Here is a 12,201-nt window from a genome sequence, read left to right on the forward strand (position 1 = left end):
GATGCTAAGGAACGGATACGGATAGTTGTCATTCATTCGCTCCACGCCCTTTTTGTCGCAACTCGCAACTCGCAACCACACCAACCACCATTGACGAGTCACCTCTCTCTGACCACCACCTACCTAGACAGAGTTCAGGTTGAGTGGAGGGCCCAAAGAGGAGTAAGTCCGAATCTCTCCGGCCCGCTCTCCTTACGGGTACCTCTTTTGCTATCAGTCTCCGTTTTGTTTTGTAAGCAATCTCAGCTGTGATAGTGTTTTCCCCCAAGCTGCTCAGGTACGTGCTCTCGGGCATCTGCGATTTTCCAAATAACGATGGCGTCATCGATATGACGGCCGATCGGAATCAGTCGCTGTTTATCAGCGATTTCTCTCTTCCAACCCCGGTTCAGCCTAGGAAGCAGGCCCGGCGAAGACTCCGTAAGGTGGAGGAACCTATTTTGGCAAAAAGTTCCCTTTGGGTCCTTTTGGACGTGTCCAATACCACATCGTGGGGATGACTCGTGGTCCGTTCGGGGCTTTTATTTTGTTGCTCTGCTTGCGCTTTGTTACTTTTTTCTTTGTATCCGTAATCCCGTAACGAGGATAGCTTAGCTAGCTGATGGAGGAGAAGGAGGGACGGGAAGCTGAGGTACCTTTGGCTAAACACTAAATTAGCAGTTGCCATTGAGTACTACTTTGCATTCCCGTGAAAATGCTAATCTCGTGAATCGACTTTTTCCCTTTCCCGTTCCCTTCCTTCCTCTGCCTTTCTCTTTTCCTTTCCTTCTCCTTCTTCTCTTGCCTCTCTCCCCCTCATACTCCTGCTTGACATCACTGAGGAAGCTTGGCGACGACGGACGCCGAACGGACCGAACGCCAACAAACGCAAAGAAGCAACGCGATTCCGCAGAAAGAAGCTCACCAAGTAAAACTGTCCCGGTGATTCCGACAGAAGCTGCTGGCCATTCGAGAGAGAGCGTGTTATCTTGAGATCTACCCCGCCTCCACCATCGGAATCTGCCCCGCCAGATTCGCTCGCACACGTACATACGCACGCGCGGCGCGCATACATACAAAGCAAGCAGTCGCAGACGATAAGGTCTCTCTGAAAAAGTGAGGCAAAAGTCGCAATCGTGGCGATCATCACCGACACCACCACTCCCACCACTGCCGCCAATATGTCGGACGGGAAACGCGCCGTAGAGTCGGACAAGGGTTTGTGATCCCTTTCCTATTTGCGCCTTTACACCTTTCTTGTCGCAACGCAAGAAAATATGAGATTGAAACATTGTTTCCTCATGGTTTCTCCGCCATCTCACTTGCTTTCTCAAAAATTGCACCCAATGCGACAGCATTATCGCAAACGATGAGTATCCTCAAGGAACACCCAACGCTAACCGCAACCCACAGTCTGGACGACCCTCATCACCAACCTCGACTACCTCTCAGGCCTCCTCACCCTCAACCACTCCCTCATCAAGTCCGGCTCAGCCTACCCCCTCGTCGCCCTCTACACAGACACCTTCCCCGCCGAGGGCCTCGCCGCCCTCGAGCGCCGCGGCATCCCCGCCCAGCGCATCGAGTACCTCCTCCCGACAAAGGGCCGCGACTACTCCAACGACCCGCGCTTCTACGACTGCTGGAGCAAGCTCTCACCCTTCTCCCTGACGCAGTACTCCCGCGTCGTCCAGCTCGACTCGGACATGCTCGTCCTGCGCAACATGGACGAGCTCATGGAGCTCGAGCTCGACGACGGCGACTTCGCCGCCGAGCAGACCCCCGGCGCCGCCATCGGCGGCGGCAGCCCCCCCAAGAGCCCGACGCTCGACGACCTGGCCGTCAAGAACCCGAGCACCCGCGTCTTCGCCGCCGGCCACGCCTGCGTGTGCAACCCGCTCAAGAAGCCCCACTACCCATCCGACTGGACGCCCGAGAACTGCGCCTTCAGCACGCAGCACAACGACCCGGACACGGCGCAGCACACGGGCCCGGACCCCGTCACGGCGTCCCCGTTGGGCTTCATGAACGGTGGCTTGCAGGTCGTGAACCCGTCTGAGGCGCTGTTCCGGCAGATTGTGAAGCACATGGAGCAGGGCGCCATGGACATGGATTTCGCGGACCAGAGCCTGCTGTCGGATCTATACCGGGGCCGGTGGGTGGCGCTGCCGTACGTGTACAACGCGCTCAAGACGCTGCGGTGGGACGGGGTGCACAGCGAGATTTGGCGGGACGAGGAGGTGAAGAACGTGCACTACATCTTGGCGCCCAAGCCGTGGGACGAGATCGATGCCGTGACGGGGGAGTGGACGGGGACGGAGGAGAGTCATCGGTGGTGGGTTGACTACAACCGGGAGAGGAAGGCGATTGAGGTCGCCCAGGGGGTTGATGATAAGTTTTGAGCATTAGGAGCGAGGGGATGAGATGAGCATAGTGGTGGGGAGTTAATGATGGGATCGAGATGTCTTGCTGCCTTGATGGCTTTCATTGGTTTTGATATTTATTTGCCGTTCACATTCCCGAGGATTTCCGGGATAACTGGCCATGGGTAATGGGGCTCATTAGATACATGTCTTCGTCGACGACAGGTTTTTGAAAGAAAAAAATATAATACCCGGGGTATTGATCGCATGCTGAAATGGGCAGAGGATTGCTTAACATGCCATTCACTTGCTCTCATGAGTTTCCAAAGGCGATGTGAATGACATACGGCTGCTGCTTCTTCTTCAACATATGGTGACCGTCGGGATGTTCCCACTACATAAAAGCAGAGCTCGCACACAAATCACGGAACATCCTGACTGCTATGTAGCACTCTCGATATCGAGGCTGTGAAGCCCATCTCTACTACTCTTGATAGATATTTCTAAAGATCCTAAACGCCGTGGGGTATCTCATAGCCATTGCCCGAACGCCATCAAAGCTCATCATCATCATCACTGTCGTAGATGAAAATCGGCGTCCGCTTGGGACCACCGCCGTTCTCGACCTTGACCGTCGGCTTCCTCTCCGCGCCGTCTTCCTTCTCGATGTCCTCGTCTTCCGTCTCCGTGCTGCTGTCATCAATCGTCAGGTTCTCGTGTTTCGCCTCCACCTTGACCACAGTCCCAGGCTCATCCTTCACCTCGGCCTTGACCTCCTCCTTCACAGCCGCCTCCTCCGCCCGCGTCTCCGCCTTGACGGTCTCCTCCGCCAACAACTTGCCCTCGCGAATCTTGTAAAACGCTTCGAGGCAATTCCGCCTCTGCGCCTGCGTCCAGCTCCCGACGACCAGCGCAAACTCCGTAGCCGTCGCGAACCCGAACTCGCGCGCCATGGAGCAGAACTGCCGCCTCATGGCATCCTCTGGCGGGTTGTAGACATACGAGAAACCCTTGAGCTTCTGCGCCTGCGCGTCAAACACCTGACTATCCGCAAACAGCGCGCTGTCGCCCTCCCCCTCGATATCAGAGCTGGCCGCCATCTCCGCCTTGCGCGAGAGCTGTTGCTCAATCTTGGACGTGCCAATCACTTCCGAGTTCTCGTGCGTGTACTCGACGCCAGCCGAAGACAGGATGGCCTGGACGGCATCGCTCTTGGCCTGTTGATTCTTTGCTTTTTCGCCACCTGCTTTTGCGGCAAGGAAAGCTGCGAGCTGGCCCATGTCGCCGTCTTCCGTGGCATCTGCCGCACCCTCCAGCTTCACCTTGCCTAGCTCCTCACCTTCCTCCTTGGCGAGCTTCTCCATGTCGACGGTCGTCATTGCGATACCGGTCCCGGCTTTTGCTTCGGCGATGTTGGTCTTGTTGACAATGTCACGGATCACGAGCTGGTTCTCGCGGTACGTGAAGAGGTTCTCCAGCCCAAAGATTTCTCCTTTGCGCTCAGAGTCCTGCTGGACACCCTTGAAGTAGCGGCGTTCGGATGAAGCCGTATAACCAATGTTTGCCTGCTGCTGCTTGTAGATCTGTCTCGCATAGACAATCTCCTCAATAGTTCCAGTAGAGACGAGTCGAAAGACGTCAACATCCCGAACTTGGCCGATACGGTATGCTCGATCTTGGGCCTGGAGATCGTATGACGGATTCCAATGAGGATCGACAATGACTACCTTGTTTGCAGAAGTGATGTTCAGACCAACACCACCAGCTTTGGTCGAGATCAAGAAGACAAACTGAGTCGGGTCAGAGTTGAAGTCATCCACAGCCTTTTGTCTGTCCTCGTAACTGATCGAGCCGTCCAGATATGTGACACTGTAGCTGGTGTTGTGGAAGAGATGTTGAAGAATCCGAAGCAAGCGAACGCTGTGCGAGAAGACCAGTACTTTATCGCCGCTGTCATGCCAGAACTTGAGGAGCTTCTTCAAGACCTTCCACTTGCCGCAAAACTCCGGATTGGCCAGGTTCATGATCGCATCCCGGTTCTTGTAGAGATATTTCCACGTGTCTGGACAGCAGGTCTGAAGTGTGCGCATTTCTCTCTTGTGTTTGTCGTCTTGCTCGTTTCCCGTAGCAGGAATCAGAAGGGTGAGGTGATTTGACAACTTCTGCAAAGTCGTCACGCAGGGGAAGATGATGGACTGCCACCCCGTACCATCGTCGAGCGTCTTGCGACAACACCAGCCTTGCTTGTTGCCGGAGCCACATTCACATGGGTCGGACAGGGTGCGCAGAAGTTCGACATCAGGCCTACTGATGAAGTTCTTGTACGCTTCCTGCTGCTGGTCCGTGAGAGGGCAAAAGACGACTCGGTCGCTCTTCTTGGGCAGCTGGTGAGCGATCAGCGTCTTCATTCTACGCAAGAAGAAGCCCGGGAGCAGATTTGTGACGAGCTTCCTCGCAGTGGTTCGAGCGTCCCGCAATTGGTTCAGAGTCGCATCGTGGGATTGACCCCGTGTCAGAGGTCTGGTTATGGTGGTGTTCCATTCCGATAGTGTGCCAAAATGGCCAGGGTTGGTCCAGTTCAGGAGAGTCCACAGCTCCTCGTACTTGTTTTGGATCGCTGTACCCGTCAAGCCGATGCGACACAGAGCATTCACGTCGTTCATTGCTTTGGTGACTTCGGAGCTCCTTTCCTTCATCTGGTGACATTCATCGGCCACAACCGCGTCCCACTTGACGGTGTTGACCAAGCTCTTATGATTCTTGTACGTCGAATAGGTTGTGATCATGATCTCTATCCGCCCCGCTCGGGCAGCGGACAGCACATCCTCTTTCCCCGCGCCGTGGAAGACGTCGACCTTCCACCATCCCCAGCGATTCAACTCGTTCTTCCAATTCTCAATGATGGAGCCCGGGCATATGATCAGAACCGTCGGATACCAGCGACCAGACACGTCACGGATCTTCTTGAGCCGCTTCTTGTCCCGCTCATCGGCGGTTTTGCCAAAAGCTGCCGTAAGGAACGTCGCAACCTGGACCGTCTTGCCGAGGCCCATGTCATCTCCTAGAATCCCTCCCCTTTGGTAGACGAACAGACGGTGCAGGAACCTGACACCGACGATTTGGTACTCGCGCAAGTACTGAGCGATAGACGCCGGTATTATGCCGGCCGAATACTCGAGCTCGACATCTTCATACGGCCTGCAGGGTTTGATCTTTGTGCTTTCGTCGAAATGGGGGCGCCGCTCGAGGTTGTCCGGTCGGTCGTCCTCGGAGAATACAACGTCCGAGTAGTCCGGTGGTAGCAACAACCCTGCTTCCTGCAGTCGTTCCCGGGTCTGGTCGAATTGCTTCCTTCGTTCTTTCAGATAGTCTGGCGCTTCCGCAACATCTAGGTCATCCTCTTCCTCGGTGTCATCGATCTTCACTGCGCCATTCTTCTTGGATGGCCGGCCCTTCGCTTTCGCCTTGTCTTTCTTCCCCTTGCCAGTTGCGACTCGCCGCCCCTTCTGTTTCTTGGGCTTGGGGAGCTCCAAGTCGGAATCGGCGTCCCAAACCTCCTTCTCCTCAAAATCGACGTCAACCTTTCGTTTCCCGAGGGCTTTATTGCTAGGATGCTGAGGTTCGTCGACTTCCGATACTGTCTCGCCATCTGATATTACTATCGCGTTTTCCTCGACCGGCTGGGTCATTGTGGTTGCGATCGTATGAATCGCATGGCGTCATGGGTGTGAAGGCAAGATGTGAGGATGGTGGGGGTTTGTGAGTGACGCGACGGGACGCGACAGACAAGGTATTAGCACCCTGGAGGAAACTTTCTAGGTGCCACAGGCCTAGGCAGCGCTGAAGGATGCGGGCGATGCAACCGGAGATGTCACTACCCCTTTAAAACGATACTACCGTTTGATAACTAATCGGAGAATTATATCTTACAATACGATATGAGCCAGCAATTTACTCCACAACTCCGTGGGGGGCCGGGGTTGTGGGGAGACCGGAGGTCATCCCGCCGGCCAAGATGCCACCGAGGTTTTCGGCGACTTTTCTCCTCGCAACTCCTGCTCGGCTCGGTTGAATTGGTGAACCATGGATTGCGTTTCATCTGCACAGCACATCTCAGAAAGACGATCTCACTCTGGCGTCAAGCCTGAAACCGTGTCTGCTTGGCTCTACGTGCCTCTGAGATGGGTAATATGATACGAGCATGTATGCGGAGACTTCTGCTCAACTGTGTCTCAAAATGGCTCTGCAGTCGTCAGCATCCAATGTCCGAGTTCTTTTCAGGATGGAAATTACGAGAAGAAGAGATTCATTTGGTCCACGTCTTGGGTACTCAAGCCTCATCATAAACATTCAATGTAAACTTTTCTAAAAGTAGGTGGCTTTGTGACCTCGCCGTGGGCCACTGAATGATAAAATGACAGCAGTTTGTTCTGGCCTGCTCGCTCTTCAGTCTTCAAACCGTCCAGTATCTCCATTTGGGTATCAGTGTATACAGAATTATTCACGATAGGGTATGCCTCTAGCTCCAATGCCAAATTACGCGCCAACCGCCATCTGCCCAGGGTCATGTCACTCATACCGTCTCAATGCCTTTCAAGCTTTTCGTGCTCGTATCGCCGCTCTGCGGATCCAACTCGTAGGTTTCTCCACCATCTTTACTGTAGGAACCCGCACGCTCGGCATATTCCCTTCGGTATCCCGCCTCCTCCAACTGCTTCGCCGCGCTGGGGCTGCGCAACACATCCCCTTCTTCCTCATCAATGTACTTGAGAACCATCGTCCCCAGCCAGTTCCCAAACCTGGCATTATTAGGAGGTGTCCTCGGACCGCGGAGCCGATCGTAGTAGTCGCGAATGTACGGGCCGCGCCGCCAAAACGCCCTCGTGAAGAGCGGGCTCAGGACCGGTAGGGTGACGGTGATGAGTCCAACGGCGGTCTCGCGGAAACCCCAACGGTTGATGTTGATGACGGACGGCGCGCCACCCAAGGTCGTGACGGCTCGAACGATTGCGGTTGAGATGACAAAGACGCCGGACGAGAGCAGGATGCCGACGCCGATTTTGCGTCTTACGGACACGCGGAGATGCCAGAGAATCGGAACGGGGATGGAGAGGAGCGCAGCGTCGGTCAGGACGTTGAGCCATAGCAGCATCCAGAAATTTTGCGGTCGAAAGGTGCACTCTGGGCCTGGTAGAGGTCGGATTCGCCAGTTGTCAGAGTAGCTGTTCAAAAGTGTTAGGAACGCTATCGCGGTTGTCAAGGGACCACGTACGGCTGGCAGCTCAGTGTTACAGTGAGACACAGGACGATGTATGATAATCCGCAAATCCAGAACAATGCGACGAGACTCCGTCTTCGTAGGATTCCGAGTGTTAAGCGCTTATAGAAGAACAGTACGGTGAACTTCAAGACCCCTAAGAGTTACGGGTCAGGCTGGAGTGTCAAATTGGGTGTAGGTGAGGCTTCTTACAGATGCAACCTTTCACTAACGTTAGTAATCTCAAATGATTCGAACAAGTTCCAATGCGTCAGGTATTACTTACCAGGGTACGTGTACCATGACATGAACTCCAACTTCGATCCCAGCTGGAGAACTGCAACATCGTGATCCGAGAGCGACGGCACTGCATCGGGAGTGATGTCGATATTGGCTCCTGTGTAATAGCAGATTTGGACTACGTAAACATTGATGCTGTATAACACGAGATACTGCAACGTATCAATATCAAGACCAGTTTTGGGGGATATGTTCTTCCAATAACTCACAGGCAAAGCCAAGTAATCGTCGCCGCGGAAGCCTCGAATCCCGACGGTGCGAATACGGACCGCGAATCGCAGGAGAATTATGAAGACGCCGATGGCGTACCAGGCCTGCCAAGCAATACCCATTAGCTCCGGATGTGTCGATAGTAGGCCGGAGAAAAAAAGAGAAGAGCTTACCCAGACTTCGGGCAAATAGCTGTCGTCCTTTTCCAAGTGCACATTTGGACTTGGCTCCAGCATGATCTCGTGTTGATTGTGGCGAGCATCCGCATCTCGGTCGGTGGATGGCCAGTTACAATCGATGGGAAAGCTGTGGTGGAGTAAAGCGGGCAGACAGACGATTGAGAGGAACGATCCAAGGGCATCCCCCCTCACACATAAGGAAGAAAAAAGTAGCTCGTTGCAGTTCCGGGTTAACCCCCTCTCCGGCGATCCCAAGCCGAATAAGACAATGAGCATGGGGGATCTTGCGGGCGGGACAAAGAATAGCTTCCTTGCAAAGAAATCCAAATCGAGCAACGCTAATCGGGGGGCGCCCGGACAGAAACTCTAATTAGTGAGGTTGCCATTGGCACGTTGCTGCCACCGGCAGACGATCAAAGACCCAAGGAGCTTAGACTTGGGACGCGGCACTCGGACCTCTTCGATCTCAAATAGCAACATGGGTTTGAGAGTCATGGCATACTGGGGGTATTAGGCACTCTTCTTGAGGCTGAAGGTGCATTTTGACCGAGCCCGCCGTCTGGAGATGTGACCACCGGCTCGCCGGCTTTGTCCTTTCCGTCGTTGATCGATTGGGGATCGAGTTAGTGTAGATCGGGGGGATAGACCAGTCGCCCACATCACGGACCTTTCGGGACGCCACGTGGGAACCTCCCGAGTTGGTTTGCGTCCTTTCACATCAGGCTTGAACGATGACACGTTGAACTCTATTATTCTTGCACATGGGCAACTGCAGCCTCCTAGAGCTTTGAGAGAGGCGCTTTGCTTGAGCCCGATCTACCGTAGACGATGGTGAAGTTCCTCTCCAGTCTGTCTTGTGTACCAAGCTGCGGCTCATTTGAAGTCCCTGGAGTCGGTTTTCCAAACGTCTGAACACCACAGCGAGCTTGGTGGCGCGAGAAAACATCAAACGCTGCTCGACTTTCATCTCTTCGATAGTCCTCGTGTAGTAAGACGCCAACGAGCGCTTCTGCCACGGCCCAGAGGATGTGCCTTGCATCCCCAACGAGATCTGCTTGTGACTTTTCCATCAGGGAGGATTTGACTGCAGTCCACGAGTCTATCGGTCTCCATCCATTGGGCTCTCCTACCGCATTATTTTGGGCAAAGAAAGCATCGAGCGCGTCCATGGACTCTTGTCCTCCCTTTGGATGCTTCAACGCTCTCAAGAAGTCCGTTGCGAGGACATCCGTAGTGCCTTCCCATATCGACAGCACGCAGCAGTCGCGGTATAGCCTGGCGATGTTCAGATACTCGGTCTCTTCGTTCAGCATGTACCCGACACCTCCAAGAGCCTCCATGCAACTGTACAGCAGCGGGATCGACTTCTTGCAGACATATGCCTTGCAGAGCGGTGTCAGTATGCGCAAAAGAGGCGCAATGTGTTTCTCGTCTGGCGTGATCGCAGCCAGAGTATTCGATAGGCCGGATCTGTCCGCTTGAGGATTCTCGTCCAGTCCCAAAATGTATGCCGTGAAAAACGTCAGTAGCATGAGACCGTGATACTCCCCAGTCATCTCCGCCAAAGTCTGCATATGTAGCGGGCTTTCCGCCAAAAGCATCCGCTGACCCCTTCCTGCGCCGACTTGTCTGACTTTGGCGTACGCCCTCGCGATAGCCAGTCCTCGGCCCACGTATCCTACAGCACCCACGGCGGAGTGTATGCGCGTGAGCGTGAGAATGGTGCTAATCTCGTTGATGCCGCGGCCCTCTTGGCCCAGGAGCCACCCTCGCATGCCATCGAGCTCAAGCTCGGCCGTGGGAAGCGACTGTGTACCAGACTTGTTCTTGAGTCGTTGGATCCGGACACCGTTCAGCTCCGTTCCGGCGACGCCCTTGGGCCGTCCCGTCATTGTTACTGCCGTAGGGCTGTGTCGCCTCATTGGTGCGAAGAAGGCGCTGATGCCGCTTTGCGTCCTTGCGAGGAGGACGGTCATGGCTGAGTCGGTAGCGCTGGAGAACCACTTGAATCCGGAGATTGACCACGGGCCTAGAGGGATGTTCTCCGCCGCATTCGCGAGCGCCGGTTCCGAAGTTGAGATGTGCTGGGCCACTGTTTCGGTGAGAGACACATCGCTTCCGCCGGTACGCTCCGTCATCCACTGCCCGCTAGTCCAGGCAGTTGCTGGATCCCGTGACAGGAGATGTTGAAGCGCGTTCTCCAGGGCCTTTCGTTGCGTTGGTTCCATGTCTCTAGATAGGTGAAGCTGAAGCAGCCGAGCTGCACCATCTTGCATAGCCGATGGACAGGTGACATTCGAAGCAGAACTGCCCCACAGGTGAATCCTCAGGAACTGGACCACGCGGGCGGAGGAGCCGAGTGAAGCATCGTACCCTGTAGCGACGATGCCCTTCTTGATGCCGAAGTCTTGCAAGCTGCGCCAGCCTTCGCCAACGACCAGCTCGGATGTTGGCCGCCCAAAGGAGTCACGGCCGCTGCCCTTAAGGTACGGCTTGTTCTTCTCCGAGTCTGTGATCCAGGAAAAAATTTGGTCGGATAGCACGTCCTCGCCTAGTTGTGCAATGTCGACTTCGACACGCTCGATAATATCCTTTGGTAGGAATACTAGATAGGCTTAGCGACATGGGACGAAGAGAGTTCACTGGGTAAGGCACTTACGCCTCAAGGCCCTTTGAAAGCTGGCATCATCGAAGAATTGGTTCGGCAGAATCGGGAGTTCCTGGAAAAAGCCGGTATTCGAAGTGGATGGTTTCATGGCGGCGTATCTCGGACACTCAGATCTCTGGCAAACGGTCAAGATGGTTGAGAGGCTTAAAACACTTGAAGACTACCTTGAAGCTCCTAAATCCTCAGGTGAACTAGGAACAGGTGTATGGCCACAGAGCCCCAGATTCAAACCAAGATGTACCCCGGATTTTGGGCCATGTGAGACATCCGCGGGGCCGGTAATTTGTGGGGTTGCCGAGGGACCCCATAAAGCAGAAACCGACGATGGACCCACAAAGTGCCGAGAGAGTCCTGCCGGCCCCGAAAGCTGTCTCGGCCGAGTCTCTGCCGCGATTTCATCTCTGCGAAGCATCTCCATCCCATCTTCAATTGAAAGCCAAGCCTCCCGGTGGTCGGCCCAATAATGATACATCAAGCTGGATCCCACTGGCAAGCTCGGCACGGAAGCTCACATCGCTGGTCTTGGACAACATCATATCCGCAATCGAACGCGTGGAGGCGGTCCACTCACCGCCAGATCGAGCCGACAAGCCTCAATCTCACAAACTAGGACCATCGCCGGACATGCGCTTGGCCCTACGTAACAGCGAAGGGCCAGCTCTGCCTGCTTGCCTGCATTCTAGTAGAGGTAGCGTCGCTTAGCGCTCTCAGAGGCCTGCATGAAGATTAGCAACACCAGTACGACGAGACGATGGTACCAGAAGCAAGCGCAATGGTCCTGAAATCAATCACCAATGTCCGACCGGGCATCCAAAGCTAAGGCAGGAGAAATTGGTCTCATTTGCGGGTTGGGAGACAGCTCATGAGGCTTGCCGTGTGGCTGAAGCGGTGGTTGGGCGAGAACCGGGGGACGCCTCACTGTACATTTTTGGATGTGACTGTGACGTCACACTCACCTTGTTCGGTGAGTCCTGATTTTTTGGTGTCATCTTGGACAATTGAAACGACACGACGTTCATCAATGATCAGCCACATCTGGCCAAACATGTCGCAAGGCGCTGGCCGCGTGATGCCCCCCCTCAAAATGACACCCAAGCCTGCTTTCTTCCTTGCTGATCTTGGGGAGTCTGGAACCTGTTGAGCCACAGCGATCGCCACACACGTCGCAAGCCAATTCGAAGGGCGGCCTCTTGTAAGTCACATTCTGGACGATGCCGGAGTCCCGATGTTGCGCAAGTATTACTC

At 54.7% G+C, this 12,201-nt stretch overlaps 4 protein-coding genes across 4 annotated transcripts; 1 reads left to right on the forward strand and 3 right to left on the reverse strand.

Annotated features, from left to right (window-relative positions):
- Nucleotides 1-552: 552 nt before the first annotated feature.
- Nucleotides 553-2,598, forward strand: HER10_EVM0007738 (glycosyl transferase family 8). Its single transcript, XM_035477283.1, has 2 exons — nucleotides 553-1,197; nucleotides 1,393-2,598. The coding sequence occupies exons 1-2, from the start codon at nucleotides 1,161-1,163 to the stop codon at nucleotides 2,379-2,381; spliced, it is 1,026 nt and encodes a 341-aa protein (XP_035338584.1). The 5' UTR covers nucleotides 553-1,160; the 3' UTR covers nucleotides 2,382-2,598.
- A 298-nt stretch (nucleotides 2,599-2,896) lies between these two features.
- HER10_EVM0005339 (SNF2 super family protein) lies at nucleotides 2,897-6,060 on the reverse strand (the record flags this gene model as incomplete). Its single annotated transcript, XM_035474960.1, has 1 exon — nucleotides 2,897-6,060. Exon 1 carries the CDS (start codon nucleotides 6,029-6,031, stop codon nucleotides 2,897-2,899), a length of 3,135 nt encoding a protein of 1,044 aa, XP_035338338.1. The 5' UTR covers nucleotides 6,032-6,060.
- Nucleotides 6,061-6,915: 855 nt separating this feature from the next.
- HER10_EVM0010276 (uncharacterized protein) lies at nucleotides 6,916-8,433 on the reverse strand (the record flags this gene model as incomplete). Its single annotated transcript, XM_035479741.1, has 6 exons — nucleotides 8,283-8,433; nucleotides 8,109-8,213; nucleotides 7,886-8,051; nucleotides 7,813-7,821; nucleotides 7,615-7,756; nucleotides 6,916-7,564 (listed from the first exon to the last, which is right to left on the reverse strand). The coding sequence occupies exons 1-6, from the start codon at nucleotides 8,343-8,345 to the stop codon at nucleotides 6,916-6,918; spliced, it is 1,134 nt and encodes a 377-aa protein (XP_035338826.1). The 5' UTR covers nucleotides 8,346-8,433.
- A 634-nt stretch (nucleotides 8,434-9,067) lies between these two features.
- HER10_EVM0001219 (uncharacterized protein) lies at nucleotides 9,068-11,044 on the reverse strand (the record flags this gene model as incomplete). Its single annotated transcript, XM_035470974.1, has 2 exons — nucleotides 9,068-10,893; nucleotides 10,948-11,044. 2 exons carry the CDS (start codon nucleotides 11,042-11,044, stop codon nucleotides 9,068-9,070), a joined length of 1,923 nt encoding a protein of 640 aa, XP_035337964.1.
- Between the last annotated feature and the right edge of the window lie 1,157 nt (nucleotides 11,045-12,201).

Source organism: Colletotrichum scovillei (genome assembly GCF_011075155.1).
Source record: "Colletotrichum scovillei strain TJNH1 chromosome Unknown Contig00001, whole genome shotgun sequence".
NCBI classification, from domain to species: Eukaryota; Fungi; Ascomycota; class Sordariomycetes; order Glomerellales; family Glomerellaceae; genus Colletotrichum; species Colletotrichum scovillei.